Genomic DNA, 16,639 nt, shown 5'->3' on the forward strand with positions numbered 1-16,639 from the left:
TGTGATAGCTCCAAGCCAGACCACCCTGGATGAGACAAAGGGGTGGAAAAAAGGACATCTACCAGCTTCCTCCATCAGCACAGCTTTGCATTTTCTTCAGCCTCATGCAGCCCGGCCCATTCACGTGGCCCTTGCAGGCCCGGGCGGATTTAACCTTTTCCTAGCAACATGGAACTTTTAAAGCACTACTCTTCCTTAAGAGAAAGAAGAAAGAAAACAGAGCGTACGTAGAACAGACACCAAATGAAGTCAGATTAGAAGTGAAAGAACTAATAATATTGGAATAGGATTGAAGAAGTAGACATTTTTAATGAGACTTCTCTAAGGTAAACTATGGAGAAATGGACTGTTCTTTGCAGCATCTTAGTGTTGTTGGGTAGAATGCTTTTCTAATCAAAATTGAGGACTGATGTAATTGAGATTTATTTGGGAACTTTAAAGCCCTCGCTCCTGGGTTAAAAGGAGGTCTCAGCCTTTGAGACAAAGATGATTTTAGACTAGAAGAAGTATTCATAAATAGTACCCCAGATACACTGAGAAGCTTTGCTGATAGAACATCACAGTCTGCGAAAACTCCGGGCGGCAGCAGATGTGTGACATTAAGAGCACTGGGCTATTTTGTCTTGTGGCAAACGTCTTCATAAAAAAAAAAAAAACTTTGGAGAGACTCTTCTCCTAAAGTAATGAGTAATTGTCTAAATAGTGAAGCTGACTGAAAATCTCAAGTTGTGTCTTTCTATGTTGTTTAATAAGAAAGTTAATAGTTTGTAAGAAGAGAGAAGCATGTTTTAAAGTGTCATTCTGTTTTAGTTTAGGTTTTCTTTTTCTCAACTTTTTTTCATTCTTTTAGTTTGTGTTAATAAAACTAATTTTTGTTCATTTTTAAGCTTAAACCTTCTTTGTTTTTTCTCCTAATCTCTCCCTCCTACAGAAAGAGAATAAATACTAAAACCCCTACATTAATTGGTGTTTCTGCCTGGTATTTTTAAATTAAGACTATTACACCAGGGCTGTGTGGGGAAAGCACAGAGGCTGGGGCACTGCTGGGGGCTCTCAGGACTGAGGGATGGGCTGAGCCAGAGCACCAGAAATGTGCATCCACATGAACACAGCCAAAGGGCAGGGCTGGCTTTTCCTGTGGAACAGACTCTCAGCTGACAGCCAAGCAGGAACCTGTTTGATGTAGGGCAGCATTATTCCTTCTCCTGCAGCTCCTGCTGTTATTTATCTTCCACTTGCAGCCTCTCACAGTCACTGAACAATTTCTGGTGTGCAGAAAAAGAGCTCGTTCAGCAGCATCTGAGCTCTTCCTCTGGTGCAGACCCCATTTTTCTTCTTCAATGTCAGCAAAGAGGCTGCTGGAGGTTTGGGGAGGTCCAGGCAGAACAGAGGGTGTCCTTGGGAGAGCTGCTGCCCAGCTGATACAATCTTACACATGGCCAGAGTGGAATGAGCCCCATGAAGATGTATCAAGTCTGAGGGTTGACCTGCAACTTGTCAGAGTGGCTTTATAATAGCGAGACAATTTCTCTGGACATGCTTTGTAAAATAAAAGGTTTTAATAATGACAAAAATAACAAACAATATCAAACAAAAGAAATATAAGTTGAACATAGTGTAGAGAACACTCTTACACCGGCTGAGGATGTCCAAAAAAGCAATCGAGCTCCTCTGTGCAGTCTTTTAAGTACTTGATGGTCTAGATGGGCTTTGTGGCACTTTGCCCAATGAAATTGGCAACAAGCTGAAGTACAGGTCTAAGCATCCAATTCTGCTTGGCACCTGGCCAATTACTGGGAAAAGAGCATCAAGTTTCTGTGTCCTTTACCTTATATGAGCAGCAAAGGGTGAGTCTTAAACCTTTCCCTATATGAAAACACCTGCTTGGGTGTGAAAGTGGATTCCTACACCCAGCTGTGGGTGGGAGAGCTCTGGTCCTCGAGTTTCCCATCAGGAACACAGGATGGCACCTCAGCAGGTCAGCAAAGAACCAGGGGATCACTTTCACATCAATTTACCCACCTGAATTGTACAGACAGGCAATCAGGTAGGCTGCAGGTTAGCACAGAGACAGGATTCCCTGCGGTCACTGCTCCCACAGGAGGCATGTTAGAGCACTGTCCACACTTGTTCTGACTCTTGTTTATTCAGCTGCTCTTCCCCAAAAGAGAAAAAGCTTTGTATGCTTTCTTGATTTTCCATAGAATTCAGGAGTATCTGCTGCAAAAGGGGTCATGTCCCTGCTTGTAATTTAAGACAGATTTAGAGCTTGCTGCAAACACTGATTTGATTATTGTTTTCCAGCCCTTTAAGATAAATGTGCATGAATTCATGGGTGTCAGTCCACAGGAGCTCTCTTCCATCTCCCAGGCTACTGTCCTGTATCCAGGATCCAGCAGTAAATCCTATTCTCCTCTCACCAGCCCTGCTGCTCCCTCTGAGCCTGGGTGGGGAGCTCCCCATGCTGGGGAGGCTGGGCCAACTGCATTTTGGTTAGCTCATAATGTTCAGGTAGCCTGCAAAGACACAGACATCTTACTTTCAGAAACCCAGGATATTTGATATTTGTCACAATTAATTTAGCTCACTTACTTACTACAAAGTGTAAATAGTTTAATAATAATAATGTGAATGTCAAAGTGCCAGGGCTTGTTTGGTGATGCAGTGTAGTTTCCCCACGAGATTAGACGGCCGCCGATGGCAAAAGAAGGGTCTGCTCTCTAGCACTGGGTAGGGTATTACAGCTTTTATTCTTAAGTCCTGCTCTGCTTGCTGGAGACCTTTCCCAGTGACTCGCTGATGCCAGAGAGACCTGGCCCCTCCCCCACCGTGGCTTTTTCCCCCAGGGGGCAGGGCCCATAAGCAGGACCCAGAGGCACCACCCAATCAGTGATAAGTGGGAGGAACGGGGTTAGGTTACATTTCAGTGTGGGGGATGGGCACTGCTGGGCAAGGGCAGATAGAAAAGAACATTACAAATCCGATGAAATATAAACCCAATTAATGCATTACAACATTTCCCCTTTTCTTATTAAATTAAGAAGGATGAAGGCTCGGTTTGTGGGAGATGCTCAGAGTTCGGACCTTGAGTACCTTTAAAGTTGCAGAAGAAAAATGACCTTTAGTGCAAACTGTTTAGAAAGACACTGTCAAGGAATAATGATAATTAGAAGGAGAAGGTTCAGCACTTTCTCCTCCTCCAGGCAGCACTGGCCACTTGTGGAGCCTCTGCAGGTGGTTTCGCAGTTTTGGGGATTAAAGGTTTCACCCACTCAGCTGGCACCCATTTGAGACCTGGGGGAGTGGACACATAGGCGTACCCATGACCCCAGGTGACCTGATCATGAGGACTTTTTGTTTCTCTGGTCACAAGATCCTTTACTATCATATCTGGTGACTCTTGCTGAAAGGCAGAACTGGTTAAAGCAGGATTATTTAGTTTAACATTTACATTATCTAGTTTCTTTGAAAAATTCCCTTTAGATCTTTGAGACCTCCCACCCCCATTGTCCCGAAAGTCCAGAAATGGCTTCTTTAAATGGCATTGAGATGCCCAATGTCCAGCCTGATCGCACAGGAGACACGTTGTTCCTCTCTTGGGCAGTGGCCATGGTACACGAAGCATGGTGTCTGCAGCAGCTTTTTGTGGTGGCTTGACTCTGGAATTGTGGTTTTGATGAGCCTTTATAAAGGGAATCTTCCTGGCACAGACCTGGAGCATGTCATGTAAAGTTGGAGCTGGTTCTGTGGACAGGCTGAGGATGGCTGCCTTGCACTGTTCGTCTGCATCGGCCAGAGCCATCTCCTCCAGGACCTGTTCCTGGGCTCCTTCATTCTTAACCTGTAACTTGATAGCTCATGTTAATCGCTCCACAAATGTTACTAAAGGTTCTGATGGAAGCTGCTTTATTTTACTGTAAGGTTGGAAAGACCTATCGGGCTGGATTGCTAATTGAATTGGCACATTCTTATTACCAAGAGCCGTTTCAGGATTTTGCCAAAGCTCCGGAAGTAAATCTTTTTGGAGGTCAAAGGGAGCTGTAGTATTTCTTCCTAAATTTGCTTTTAAACAGTTGCAAAAGTATTCTTTTTCATATTTGAATTTGGCCTGAGCTTTGCATAAACCCTGAATTGCTTGTTGGGGGAAGGGGTCCCGATTACTGTGGACAGCACTCCTTCTTTTTGATTGTTGATATGTGAAAGGGGTGGCAGAAAAGTCAGGATCGCTTCCTGCTTCCGGGTTCCCAGCTCCCCCCCTCCTCACTCCGGGGCATGGGAACTGGGACTGTGGGCGGGGAAACCGTGGAAACCAGGGGCAGGGAGGGGCTGGAGGCTTGAGTCACACAGGGAGGAGTCGGAGGGCAGAGGTTTGAGGGTAGGGAGCAGAGTCAGAGGAGAGGGTGGTGCCAGGGGCAGCACCAAAGGGAAGGAGGAGTCAGACAAAGGGAGAGACTCCTCATGGCTCAGGAGCACATGGCTTTGGCCGTTTTGGACAAAGGAATCCCCTCCATCTTGTGACCCCCCCCCCCACCCGGGGACTACCGAGATGGGAGGTTTGAGCACTCAGACTGCCTGCAAAGGTACAAACTGGGGAAAATTCACAAAGAACTGGTCCTTTTTCCTTTTTATTTTGCTTTTGCAATGCAAACTTAATTTTTAAGCTATAAAAGGCAAAATTTGCATCTTCTTTATTGTTAGAGGAGCCAGATTCAACTATTTTTTTTTGTTATAGCCTCCCAGAATTCTGGGGAGCTTATTTGCTCTAATGATAAGTGTGGAAACTGAGCAAATAACCACAGAGTTAATTTTTTCAGCTGTTTCTTTGAATAATGGGTCTCGTCATTATTCAAGGTATATAAAATGTGGTAATAGACTCTTTTGTGAGGAACAGACAGCCTAGCACCCATTTTTGGCTCAGATTTTGAGTTTCTGTGTCCTCTTTATTGTCACTGAGAGACTGAAAGGAAAAAAAAACTTGCTGGAGAGAAAAAAAGCCAAAAGGGGAAACAGTTTCTTTTCCCCCCCCCCCCCCCCCCAAGGCTGTCGAGAGAAGCGTGCTATTTAAAGCACCTTGAAGGTTTATTCTGAAAGCAAAACCTTCCCCAATAGAGGATAAAACCCTTTTCCCTGAGGAATCCCACCTCTGAAAAAGATTTTCCCATATAAAACCGAAAGTAATACTCACCAAAATTCCAGCGTTCCTTTCCTTTCTTTCCCAACCGCTCCTTTTGCCTGAAACTGACCCTTTTTGGTGCAAAAAGAGTTTCCAGTCTCTGATCCCAGGGTCATCTTTCCACGAGCATGTGGTCACCTTCTCTGGGAGCTGCTTGCCATTCGGGGGTCTTTTTTGCAGCGCTCCGATGGGGTTTTTGAGTCCAAGGGAGAAAACTGTAGCCCTGGCCTGTGGAATCCTGTGTTTCGGAGACTCCACAGCGAACGCCAAGCCTGACGGGACTGTCTCTGCATGGGTGGGCTACGTTTTGTGACTCATGTGCCTGCATGAGATTCCTTGGCCACGTGCTCCCCGAGTGGTTCTTCCAGCTTTCTTGGAGCCCCTTGTGGCTTCAAGTCCCACGTTAAGGCACCAGTTGTAGTTTCCCCATGAGATTAAACGGCTGCCGTTGGCAAAAGAAGAGTCTGCTCTCTAGCACCGGGTAGGGTATTACAGCTTTTATTCTTAAGTCCTGCTCTGCTTGCTGGAGACCTTTCCCAGTGACTCGCTGATGCCAGAGAGACCTGGCCCCTCCCCCACCGTGGCTTTTTCCCCCAGGGGGCAGGGCCCATAAGCAGGACCCAGAGGCACCACCCAATCAGTGATAAGTGGGAGGAACGGGGTTAGGTTACATCTCAGTGTGGGGGATGGGCACTGCTGGGCAAGGGCAGATAGAAAAGAACATTACAAATCTGATGAAATATAAACCCAATTAATGCATTACAACAATGCAGTGCCCAGCACTGCTGCCCATCCTCTTCAGAGTCAAAGGAGGAGCTGAGGGACACCTCTCAAAGCCACAAACCACAAGCAAACCCTGACAACAGGGCAGCTGTGCTGTGCTGAGCCTCTGCCTCCTTGTGGCCTGTGAGATGCCAGGGGCCATGTCCAGCAAATGGCAGTGGGCTCAGAGCTTGGCCATTCAAATTGGGATGAAGGGCTGTCTATGACTGAGAGCAGGAGATGATTCCCACACTTTAAAGGGATTTGTTTCAACTTAGTTCTTTTTTAAAAAGCACACACTTAAATGGCACACTTAAGTTGAGGACATTCTGGTCAACAACTGTGTTGGAGAGATTTGATTTCTAGCAGTTATAATTGACATCAATACCAGGATTCAACGTCAATTAAAACTGCTAGAAATCTGACTGCAGTGTCTGGCAGGTTATCTGTGTAATAATGGATTAGTTATGAAATAGGTTGCATAGCATCTTTGGGGCTCTCTGCTCTAGTTCTGGGCAAGAAAGCTGTTTGAGCTGCTTTTTACATCTTTCTCCCTTCCTTTAGTATTTAAGCTTGGGTACACTGACTAATCAGAAGGTCAGAAATACCATAAAATTGGGCTATATTTATCAGAGACACAACTTAAAAGATAGAGAAATTTTCTACAAATGCACAATGGTGAGGTTGAGTAACAGTCCATTTTACTTTGTCATAAGACAAATGGCTGAAAACATCTTACCTCTGTTATGCAACTCAGTGGTGCAGCCTCTTCTTAAATGTTGTGTTTCAGTTCTGGAAATTATAAAGAAAAAAAAAAGAAAGAATTCAGTGAAGGGTAATGAAAATGATTAAAGGCACCAAGAAACTTTCATATGAGAAGAGATTTAAAAAGATTAGGCCTGCTTAGTTAAGACAACAGATGAATAAGCAGAGGCACAATGGAGAGATGTGGGGTAATGAATGGCACAGAAGAGGCACGCTGAGTACTTTTATGTGCTGTTTTCCAAAATTAAAAGCTGAGAGAAGAAAGCTGTAAAAAAAAAAAATTGTGCTTATGATAAAAACATCAGCAGACACATTTTAAATATGTTTTCTGCAGTTCTGGATTCACCTGTGAAAGCTGCTGTGGCAGGGAACAAAGATAATGAGCTTAAGAAAATTATAAAAAGGATTGGCTGCTCTGGGGAAAACTGAGACTACTGAGAGGAGAAGGGAGTTTTCTGGTAGTTTTCAATGGGAGCACAATTCAGCAGCTGGCACAGTCCCAGGCTGCTGGAATGATCTTCTAGCTCCAGTGGTATCAGGGTGTTTATTACACACAGATACCTGCACACAGAGGGACCTGCTGCAGCTGCCTCTGCTGCTTCAGGTGACTTGAGTTGTCCTCCAGGCCAAGGCAGGATCTCTCCTAAAGCTGCAGAAATTAAGAGGGTAGGTGCAAGCATTAGAATGTATTAAAATAAGACTTGATAATTCAGGTAATGGCAGAGGTTTCCCTCTACAATGATTCCAGCATCATCAGAGGTGAACATGATGCAGAAGAGAAAAATTTGGGATAAAGTGGATCTTGTGCCCTTCTTCTTCATACCAAGTAAATTGTATGTCAAAACTTGGTGGGATGGATTAGGACAGGGACCTGTGTTTGACATCTCTGAGGTGGACTCCTGGACATCTTGCAGAAGTTTTAAGCCCCATTACAGGTTTTATCCAGCAGGATTAATTTCCTCTGCAGTAATCAGAAGAGTACCTTCTTTCTGTATGTATCATGCCTTAGTTCTCTTGCCACAGTTAAGGAATGCTTTGGTTAATCAACACAATTGTAAAAGTGAAGCATCACCAAAAGACAGGGGAACAATAACATGATTATGCATAGCTTCTGTCTCAATTAAATCCCAGCACTGTTTACAGTCACTGAGTAGTTTCCCTTGGGCCATCAGGCAGCACATCCTGATGGGCAGAGCACACTGAGGTGACTCACCCATCTTTAAATAGTTGGGTATTGATGGGCCTAAATGCCACTTAAAAACCTGGGCAGAGATGACTTGGAGACATTTGCACAACTGAGTCATTGATAAGGATAGAAAAAGTAATGAACAAAATTCATACCTCTGAATCTCTATTTGTAATTAATATGTTTTCTACTTCCGTTCACTGCGGGCATTTTTTCCCTGAATTTGTACATTTCATTTTCTGGGCAAAGGAATGATTCCAAGGGAATCATTAAAGGCTCTTTTCAATGCTTTTCTCATGGATTCAGAGAATACCTGGTGACAACCTGAAATCTTTCTCTGGAGATACTGATTATCCAGCTGCTTCCTTGGGCTCCCACAGAAGCTTCACACTAAATAATTTTACACACCACTGACCATTTATGTTTCACTTGATAAATTCCTGTTTATTGCACTAGCAATAAGGAAAATCTATTCTATGGAGTTCTTTGAGATCACTCTCCAGAAAACTTTGCCTTCCTATCACTCCTGTCATTAAGTTGTGTTAGGAAAATTAATCCACGAACACCAGAGGTTTGTGTCCAAAAAGGAGACAGAGGAGTCCTTTTACTTTATTCAAATAAAGGGAGAGGCCATGGGCCATTTCCCCTGGGGTCTCTCAGTTTTTCGGAGGACGCAGCCTCCTTTTTATCCTAATTTCCTGGCCGCATTTCCCTCTCTCTTTCCCCATTGGCTAAGGTACTTGAGAGGTACAGACTTCCCAAAATGCCTAAGACCTAAGATTCCCCTTTAATGTATAACCCCCCTAATTTTTAATTCTTATGGGATTTATGGGTTTTCCCCATTGTTACTTTCATCTTTCGATATCCAATTTAATTTATAAACAAACCTACAATTTGTTTGTAAAGGCAAATATTCTTTTCCATTCATCAATCAGTAGAATCCTTCCCATTGTTTCTCTTATCTCTCAGTGCTAATTTTATCTACTAGCAGACCCAGGACTTGTTTGTAAAGACAAATCTTGACATTCCTCTCAGTTGTTTTCCTGAATAAATTCAGTGTCTCTTCTCTATATAATTTTTGATCTAATTTTCTTCCTTCCATGGTTGTATGGCCAATACACGTACCTTGAAGCAACCTCCAGGGGAATGACACAGTTCCACAAATCCCTGTTCATTAGCTGGCATTTGTCTGGTAGCAGTTAGTTCAGCCTCACAGCTCCTCCTGAGGGCTTTGGGCTACCTGCAAAGTCTGTGAAAACTCACCTGGAAAGGGCGTAGCCAAAGTTGTGTTCCTCCTTGAGCTAATGCAGCATCTGTCCTCAAAAGCCCCCACAGCTTTCTGGATGTCTTTTCCTGTGACTGAAAATTTTGTGTACAATCATAATTACATGGTCCAACAGCCCCACAGGATCTGTACATATTCACGGACTGGGAGCTGCTCCCACTGACATCACCAGCATTCCTCAGAAGTAAACTCCAGCAAAATGGACAGCTCTGTGGTATTGGAACTTGTCTGAGGAAATGTGCTATATCTGATAATAAATGCATTGCTTTAAGGTAATTGCCATTTTCCATTGCTGCAGCAAATGACTTTTGGTGGCTCAGGGAATCCAGGCTTCTTCAGACTTCTCACACTGGTGATCTAAAAGCTATTATACCTGATAACCTTAAAGTTGAAGTATTCCCATCTTGTGCTGTTGATACCACTGCACATTACAGGGTGATGGTCCAGAGGATACACCCTGGAACTTCACATGCCAAGCTGGAGAAAATCAATCTCTGTTAATAAAAAAAGGCAGGCTCACTGGTGCAGAAAATCACTACTCTGGAGCCTTAACCAGGCTTCTTCAAAAATTCATGATTATAAAATGGAATCCTGGGCTACATTATAGTTCTGAAAGAAATTGGGATATGGAGGGAAAAAAAATCCAATTTTCATTAAGCAGAGAAAATAAAGGCTAAATCCCATACACATTGTCATTGATCACAAGGAATATAATTACATGCTCATATATAAGAACATTTTCCAAGTTTCCCAAGTACACAATGCTTTTCTTTAATACTTTTCAAAGTTAATTTTTCTTTTCTTGCTGTTTACTCATGCCTCTAGCACTAAGTCCATGTGAACAAAATCTGTGATTGTTTTAATAAACTGCTGTAGGGTAGCTGCAGGATATTCAACCTATGGTGAGAGAAACATTCAACAAACCCAGCCCTGACCTTGTGACTTGAAGAATTTGGTGATGGCCTCTGCTGATGGTATCCACAATGCAAATTCACAATGCAATAAATGGCAGAGAGCAAACATCCTCCTCCTCCTTCTGTGCACTGTGCATCAGCCATCCCAACGAGAGGCTCCTGTGATACCAAACACCTTCGTTCCACACAGCCTTCCCTTTTTCTGTCTATGGGGAGGCTGAATTCCTGCACCAGTCATTTGGAGCACAGAATAATTAACATGCAGTCCTGCAGTGTAGGTGGGTGTGATGGCTGATAATTTGGAGGGGTTTTGGCTTCAGATATGTCTTCTGCACAAATAGACCAGGAAGAATTCCAGATTGGCTTTTATGATATTTTAGCTTTCAGGCTTGGCATTCTGTAATGCTGCCTGAATTATTTTAAATATAATCTAATCAGCTGCCTGGAAATACAGCTACTCTAAATGTATGCTACGAGGCCTTCATACCATATTATCATACACCAAATTACTCTTTTTTTAATTATTTTCAAATATTCAATGCAGTTACAGATTTGTTCATGAAGGAACCTCTCGGTTTTTTGTTCTGAGATTCAGGTGGTTTTACAGTCTTTTTGCCTTCTGCAAAGCTCTGAGCCAGACATAAAAAAGAGACGGAGTCTTCAGGTTCTGATTTTTCAAGGTTGCGCGCTTTGTTTATTGTTTCTTATCTTACAATTTTCTCAGTGCCCAACAAAGGTCTGTGCAGCTGCTCGGGCATCTGTTGACTCCTCCCGGACTGGGCTGTCGCTATCTTTTATACTAATTGTTACGTGTTCTTTATTTATCATTTGTGGTGGTGTGAGAATTGTTTTTATTAAGTTATTAAGTTATTTTTGTAAGATTTTTAAGTTATTTTTATAATGGTTGAGTCCACTGTATACCCCTGTGTTCTGCATTGGTTTTCCCCTTACGAGTTAGGACGTTTTCTGTCATTCATTCCTTCCCTGCACCTGTCGCTGTCAATCCCCCCCTCTCTCCTCGTGGTCGCCCTGTCTGTCACTCGGAAACCCTTCCCTGGCTTCTGGAAAACTCCGGGAAGGGTGCCGAGTGATAGGCTGGGGCCTGGGAGACCCCCTCCCATCATTTCGTGGTTGGTCCCCAGTTCTATGGTTCACACCCCCGGTTAACCCCCCGATTCCTGTGACTGGCTGACCGGTTGTCGCCACCCCCGTTTCCACCCCCCCCTTAAAAACTGCCGCACGCCTGGCCTCAGGGTCTCTCCTGGGCAGCAGGTTGCAGCGTGCAGAGCTCCGCGCTCCCTCTGCCTCAATAAACCTACGTTACATCCTGCTCGGGAGAGTCCGCCTTTCACTTAGCTGCCGGGGTCGCTTACGTCATCTACGTGCCCATCGCTGGCGGTGGGATCCAAGTTCCCACAGGAAGGAAGCGGCGCGCTTTGCCTGCCGCTTCGACCTTACCACGCTGCCGCAGTGAGACACTGAGCTAGCCTGTGGCTGCGCTGGTCAGCGCGATTTCTGGACACTGTGACAATCATTATTTGCCAATACTTATCACTTATACTAAAAAAGTCATCCCTACTTTGACCCAATCTCTTTAAACTACTTTGTGCCACCGTCACTGCAGAAAATGGAGTGAGGGAAGAAGAAAGAAGAAGCAGGAGACAATGCCCCAAATCCTCCATCTTGCTCCCATTCACTTCCATACTAAAAACACAAACCTACTGTTTTTTCACCCTGTGATAAGCTAAACTACTATCTTTCACACTCTTGTGGCCTGCAATCCTTCCCGCAGTGCAGGAAGCCTTTCCCATGGACTGAGATCAAAGCCAATGTCCCTCTGGGCTCTGGGCGAGGGTCCCAGACCCCCCTGTCCAAGTCCATAACCCTCCAGGGCAGCCAAAGGAATGCCCTGGACTCCAACAGGAACCTTTCAGTAGTTCAGCTGATCAGCTCAAAACCAAGCAGCAGCCCCTGACAGTTCATCTTCCTGCTCACTTAAGTGTGGCTGAGTCACAACTACAGTGAATACAGCACTCTTTTCACTTTTATTCATTCATTCATTCATTCATTCATTCATTCATTCATTCATTCATTCATTCAGTGTTAAGAGTGGATGTGTGAGGGGCTTGAGTGACTGCAGTTTATTGTCATTTAGGTGCCATCATCAATGACTTTTGAGGTAAGCAGAGATGGAAATACTGTCTCAGAGAAATAGTTATTTTCATCTCTTTTGTGTAATAATGTATCCATAACACTGGATTTCCAGAACTCATTTCCATTGTTTTCATTGCAAGGATGGACTAAGAGGACAGCTGAGAGACAGGAAAAAACTAGCCTTAGAATTCAACACTTGTGTTTATAAATTTTCAGTAGGATTGACTATGTGAGCTGGAAAACATTGGTGTTAATTGGGGTACTCAGCCCTCTCCTGACTTTGGCATGCTCTTCCTCAATGTATTAATAAAGAATTTGCCAGCAGAGATAACATAATGGCCAATTTGCGGTTGCTGCTCTGCACTGTATCCTGAATTGATGTACTCATTGAAGTCCTGTCCATACTCAACTGGACTGGCACGTGGACTTGCCAAGCTCAGAAAAATCCATTTTAATTGGAATGCCCCCATGCTGTCATTCCTCACTCGGAGCTTCCCTCTACAGTGCTCCTCCCCGGCTCTTTTTGCACCGAGCAGGAAGGACACACATTGGATTAACTAAAGGCAAGGGAAGGGTGGGAACAAACTCCTACAGGTGAGCAGCTGCTTGGTATTCAGGAGCAGGCAGAGCCCTTCAGCCTCTGCAGGAGCTCAGTGGGAGCTGTTTATTTGGCAGTGAGGATGTCATTCCACCTTGCTGAAGCTTCAGCCTGGGAACTGGCAGGTGCCAGCCAGCAGAAAGGGGTATGAATCTCTGCCAGCCCAGGGAATGCGGTGCTCTGCTTTAGTGCCCCAAAAACTGGGAGGGAATTTGTCTTGATATCTGAGTGTGTTACAGAAAGGTGTCTTCGTTTCTGTTTGTCAAGAGGATCCAGCCCCCGTAGCTCCTGCAGGATCCTGAGCTGCTCCAAGAGGGTTTTCCCTGGGATGTTCTGGGGTGGCTGGCAAGCTGGGCTGCACCTGAAGGGCGCTGTCAGGCTGGGCATGGGCTCAGTTGCAAACTCACAGGAGCACAGCACTTCCACGAGAGCCAAGGAAAAACCAGGAGTGAGGGAGGGGTTCAGTGTCTTTCCTTCTGTCCCCCTACTGTTTCTGTCCCTCTGTGTCAGGGACTCTGGGCTGCTGCTCACTGAGGTTAACTTGCTTCCTGAGAGCTCCAGGGTAAATGTTCTGGTTCTGTTTGCAGTCTGACCCTCTGCTGCTGTGTACAGGTGGGCCTTTTGTACCCAAAGCAGCTCCAAATTACTGTACATAAACCATAATCTGCCAGTGGGATCACTGGAGTTTTCCATTTTGCTGCTAATTGGATGATACCCTTGCAATAGTCTTTGTTACCAGGGCTGGTGCTGGGCAAGGAACAGTGAGGGAAGGCTTTTATGCAGAAATCATACAAAAATGCAGTGACTATCCCCATTTGACAGCATTTGAAACCAATTGTCAATTAACTACATAACAACCAATTAGCTTAAAGAAAAAAAAAAGAAGAAAATTGCTTGCTTCACATTCTTTGTTGAAGCAAATGCCAGTCAGAGAATGGGAGCTTTTTCTTTCTCTTATAAAGACAAAATGGCAAAAGATGTGCAGAAAATACAGAGTGGTGGGTTTCTTTTTTTTCCTAATGCCATCCTTTTCTCACATGAGAATATTTTAGAAACTAGATAAGAATATCTTAATCTCCTGAGACATTTAATTTCCTGTAATATTTTAAAATCAAAATTACAATCATTATACAAGCACAAATTTTCCTCCTTTCTTTCATGCCTCTGTAGGGTACTGTAAGCACAAGGACAGCTCCCCTGCAGCTGGCTGCTTTCACAAGGGAAGGCCAGCAAACATCTGGCTGCTCTGTGGTGCAGTGACAGGCACGATTGAGATGTTAACATCTGCATTGCCAGACCAAACCCTTCCTCTTTCATATTTTATGGACTTTTAGAGTCCATAGGTGAGATGTTGTCAGAACTTGCAATGTTTAAATCCCAAAGGAGCCAGGGCTGTGGGAAGCAGCTGAGTGGTGCTGTCAGGACTGGTGTTTTGCTGTCAGATCCCTCTAAGAACCATGGTCTATGTCTGGATCTGGTTTTGCAGCTGGGCAATAGTGCAGTGATTCTGGCTCAGTCAGGGCATCACATGGGGAGAGCCAGCACACCATGGGCAGGAGGAGAAGGCTCTGGGCTGGTTTGCTGCTCTTTATCTTCACTGACAGCTTGGTATCAGCTCCCCAAAAGACACAGTGTAATCCAACAGGAAGCCCAAGGCTGGATGCCCCAGGCTTGCAGCTGTGGTGCAGCCCTGGAGCAGAGGTGATATCTGCAGAGGGTCCCTGACAGCTGGGCTCTTGTGGGTGATACACCAGGCACAGGAGGAGCAGAGATTAGACCACAGAGGCAGCTGCTAGCAGCTAACTTAATATTGCTGGGTTAGTGAGACACAACCATTTACTCATGGCATATTGGCTCTGGACTCTTCCTGCACTTGTCTCATACACAGTTCAGGCCAGCAGTTAATGCACAAAGCGTTCCTGACTGCAGGGTTGGACCACAGCTGGTCCCAGGGGGTGACACGGCTCTGTATCTGCCTGATATCCATTAGCTGCATCAATCAATAAATCTTCACATAGACTTTTTACGCATTGTTCAAAAAGATCTTATTACATTCTACTTAGAGCTGCTCACAGCATCATTTCTCAGGTTTCAAATTGTATTACTCTTTTGTTAATACTTTTAGGACCCATGTTTCATAATTGGATAGTTGAGCATGAGAGGTATGACTTCTAACCATTCAGAAAGCAATGGATATTGTATGCTTTTTCATTAACTGATGTGAGATTTGGCCTTGCCCGTATTGATCTGTTGCTTTCTTACAGGAACATTTTACACCTGAATGCAAGTTCAAAGAATCAGTATTTGAAAACTACTATGTGACATATTCCTCAATGATCTACAGACAGCAACAGTCTGGCCGGGGTTGGTATTTGGGTCTTAACAAAGAAGGAGAAATAATGAAAGGAAACCATGTGAAGAAAAATAAACCTGCAGCACACTTTCTTCCAAAACCCTTAAAAGGTAATTGCTTGGGTTTGCTCCATTTATCTGAACTGAGACTGTGTTGTGTTTAATTCCTGTGCATATATATTTGATGTGTCTGGTGCTTATGTAACAGGAGTGTAATGTTCTGTAACGTGGTGTTTGTCTCAGCAGAGTTCCCAACTACTGACAGTGGTACTTCTCTGTTAGTAAGGAAATGCTGTTTTTTATCAGCTTTGGTCTGTCCTGCAGGGTTGTGTAAATGCAGTGGGTAGGTAGCTGGTTTAACTGGGAGAGGGAGGAGTGGTTTTCCCCTTCTGTAAAATGTTAGTCCACTGAAGAGGAACTCAGAGGTTCTCCAGGAGCGTTTGAAATGGAAGCGGTCTCCTTGCCCTGAGTATTTGAGTCTCTTCTTCCATTGCATATTGCTGGCTGAGCAATGCCAGCATGTCACAGCTGGGCTTTGCCCCCCAGCCCAAGCAGCCCCAACCTGTGCTGATGTTCTGCTTTCTCTTGCCTTGCAGTGGCCATGTACAAAGAGCCTTCCCTCCATGATCTCACAGAGTTTTCCAGGTCTGGAAGTGGGACCCCAACAAAGAGCAGAAGCGTTTCAGGAGTGCTAAATGGGGGTAAATCCATGAGCCAAAATGAGTCAACATAGCCAGGTTCAGGCCAGCCAAGTGCTCTCTAAACAGAACCTTACCTCTGGATGCAGTTGAATTCTTACTTGCAGCCTTTCATCCAAACCTTCAATTGCCCAGGACAAGCCACTGAACTTATGTAGGTCACCCGTTTATTAGCAGTTAGATCTACTGGTTGTCAGAGGATAAACCCCAGGCATGTAGAATGTGCTTGTGCATATCACAAGGCAGTTGGATAACAGCAAACACAACTGCGGGAAAATCTCCGAGAAGAAATGTCCAGCTCTTTCTCTCTCTCTCACTTTTTCTTTCTCTCTTTCTCTCTCTCTCCTATGCTTTGTGGAAAATGAAACAAAAACATTTCACAGCATTCACTGCTGACAAGAATTTGCTTTCTAACTCAGAAAAAGACCACTTTTGCTCTTCAAAGGAAATTTTAATGCTTGTATGTTTTATAGGGGCAAACAAAAAACAAATACGTAAACTCTGTTGTTTCCTTGGCTTACCATTTTATATCTAAGGCTTGATTAAAAAAATGTATCCTTTAATTTGGAATAGTGCAACTTTTTGATTTCTGAACTCCAATGGGTCTTTAAAGCTTTGTCTTTAAAAAAATAATTCAAAATTCAGGGCTGTAACTGAGAGTTGGTGTCTCAGGCTCAAGCAAACAGAGTTCTTGTGGTTTTAAGCTCAATGAAATATAAATTTTTATAGATTTGTAGTTTCTGGTAAAGTTC

The 16,639-nt window shown here is 44.2% G+C and overlaps 1 protein-coding gene across 3 annotated transcripts in view; it reads left to right on the plus strand.

The window, feature by feature from the left end:
• FGF13 (fibroblast growth factor 13) overlaps positions 1 to 16,366 on the plus strand; it is a 360,807-nt gene extending 344,441 nt beyond the window's left edge. For all 3 annotated transcript variants that reach the window (XM_040088991.2, XM_040088993.2, XM_040088992.2), the window contains 2 exons: positions 15,102 to 15,300; positions 15,786 to 16,366. In XM_040088991.2, coding sequence (XP_039944925.1) covers positions 15,102 to 15,300; positions 15,786 to 15,922 — 336 coding nt within the window. In that variant the 3' untranslated portion in view covers positions 15,923 to 16,366. The remainder of the gene's footprint in view (positions 1 to 15,101; positions 15,301 to 15,785) is intronic.
• The last annotated feature ends 273 nt before the right edge of the window (positions 16,367 to 16,639 follow it).

The sequence above is a fragment of the Hirundo rustica genome, chromosome W, assembly GCF_015227805.2.
Source record: "Hirundo rustica isolate bHirRus1 chromosome W, bHirRus1.pri.v3, whole genome shotgun sequence".
NCBI lineage: Eukaryota > Metazoa > Chordata > Aves > Passeriformes > Hirundinidae > Hirundo > Hirundo rustica.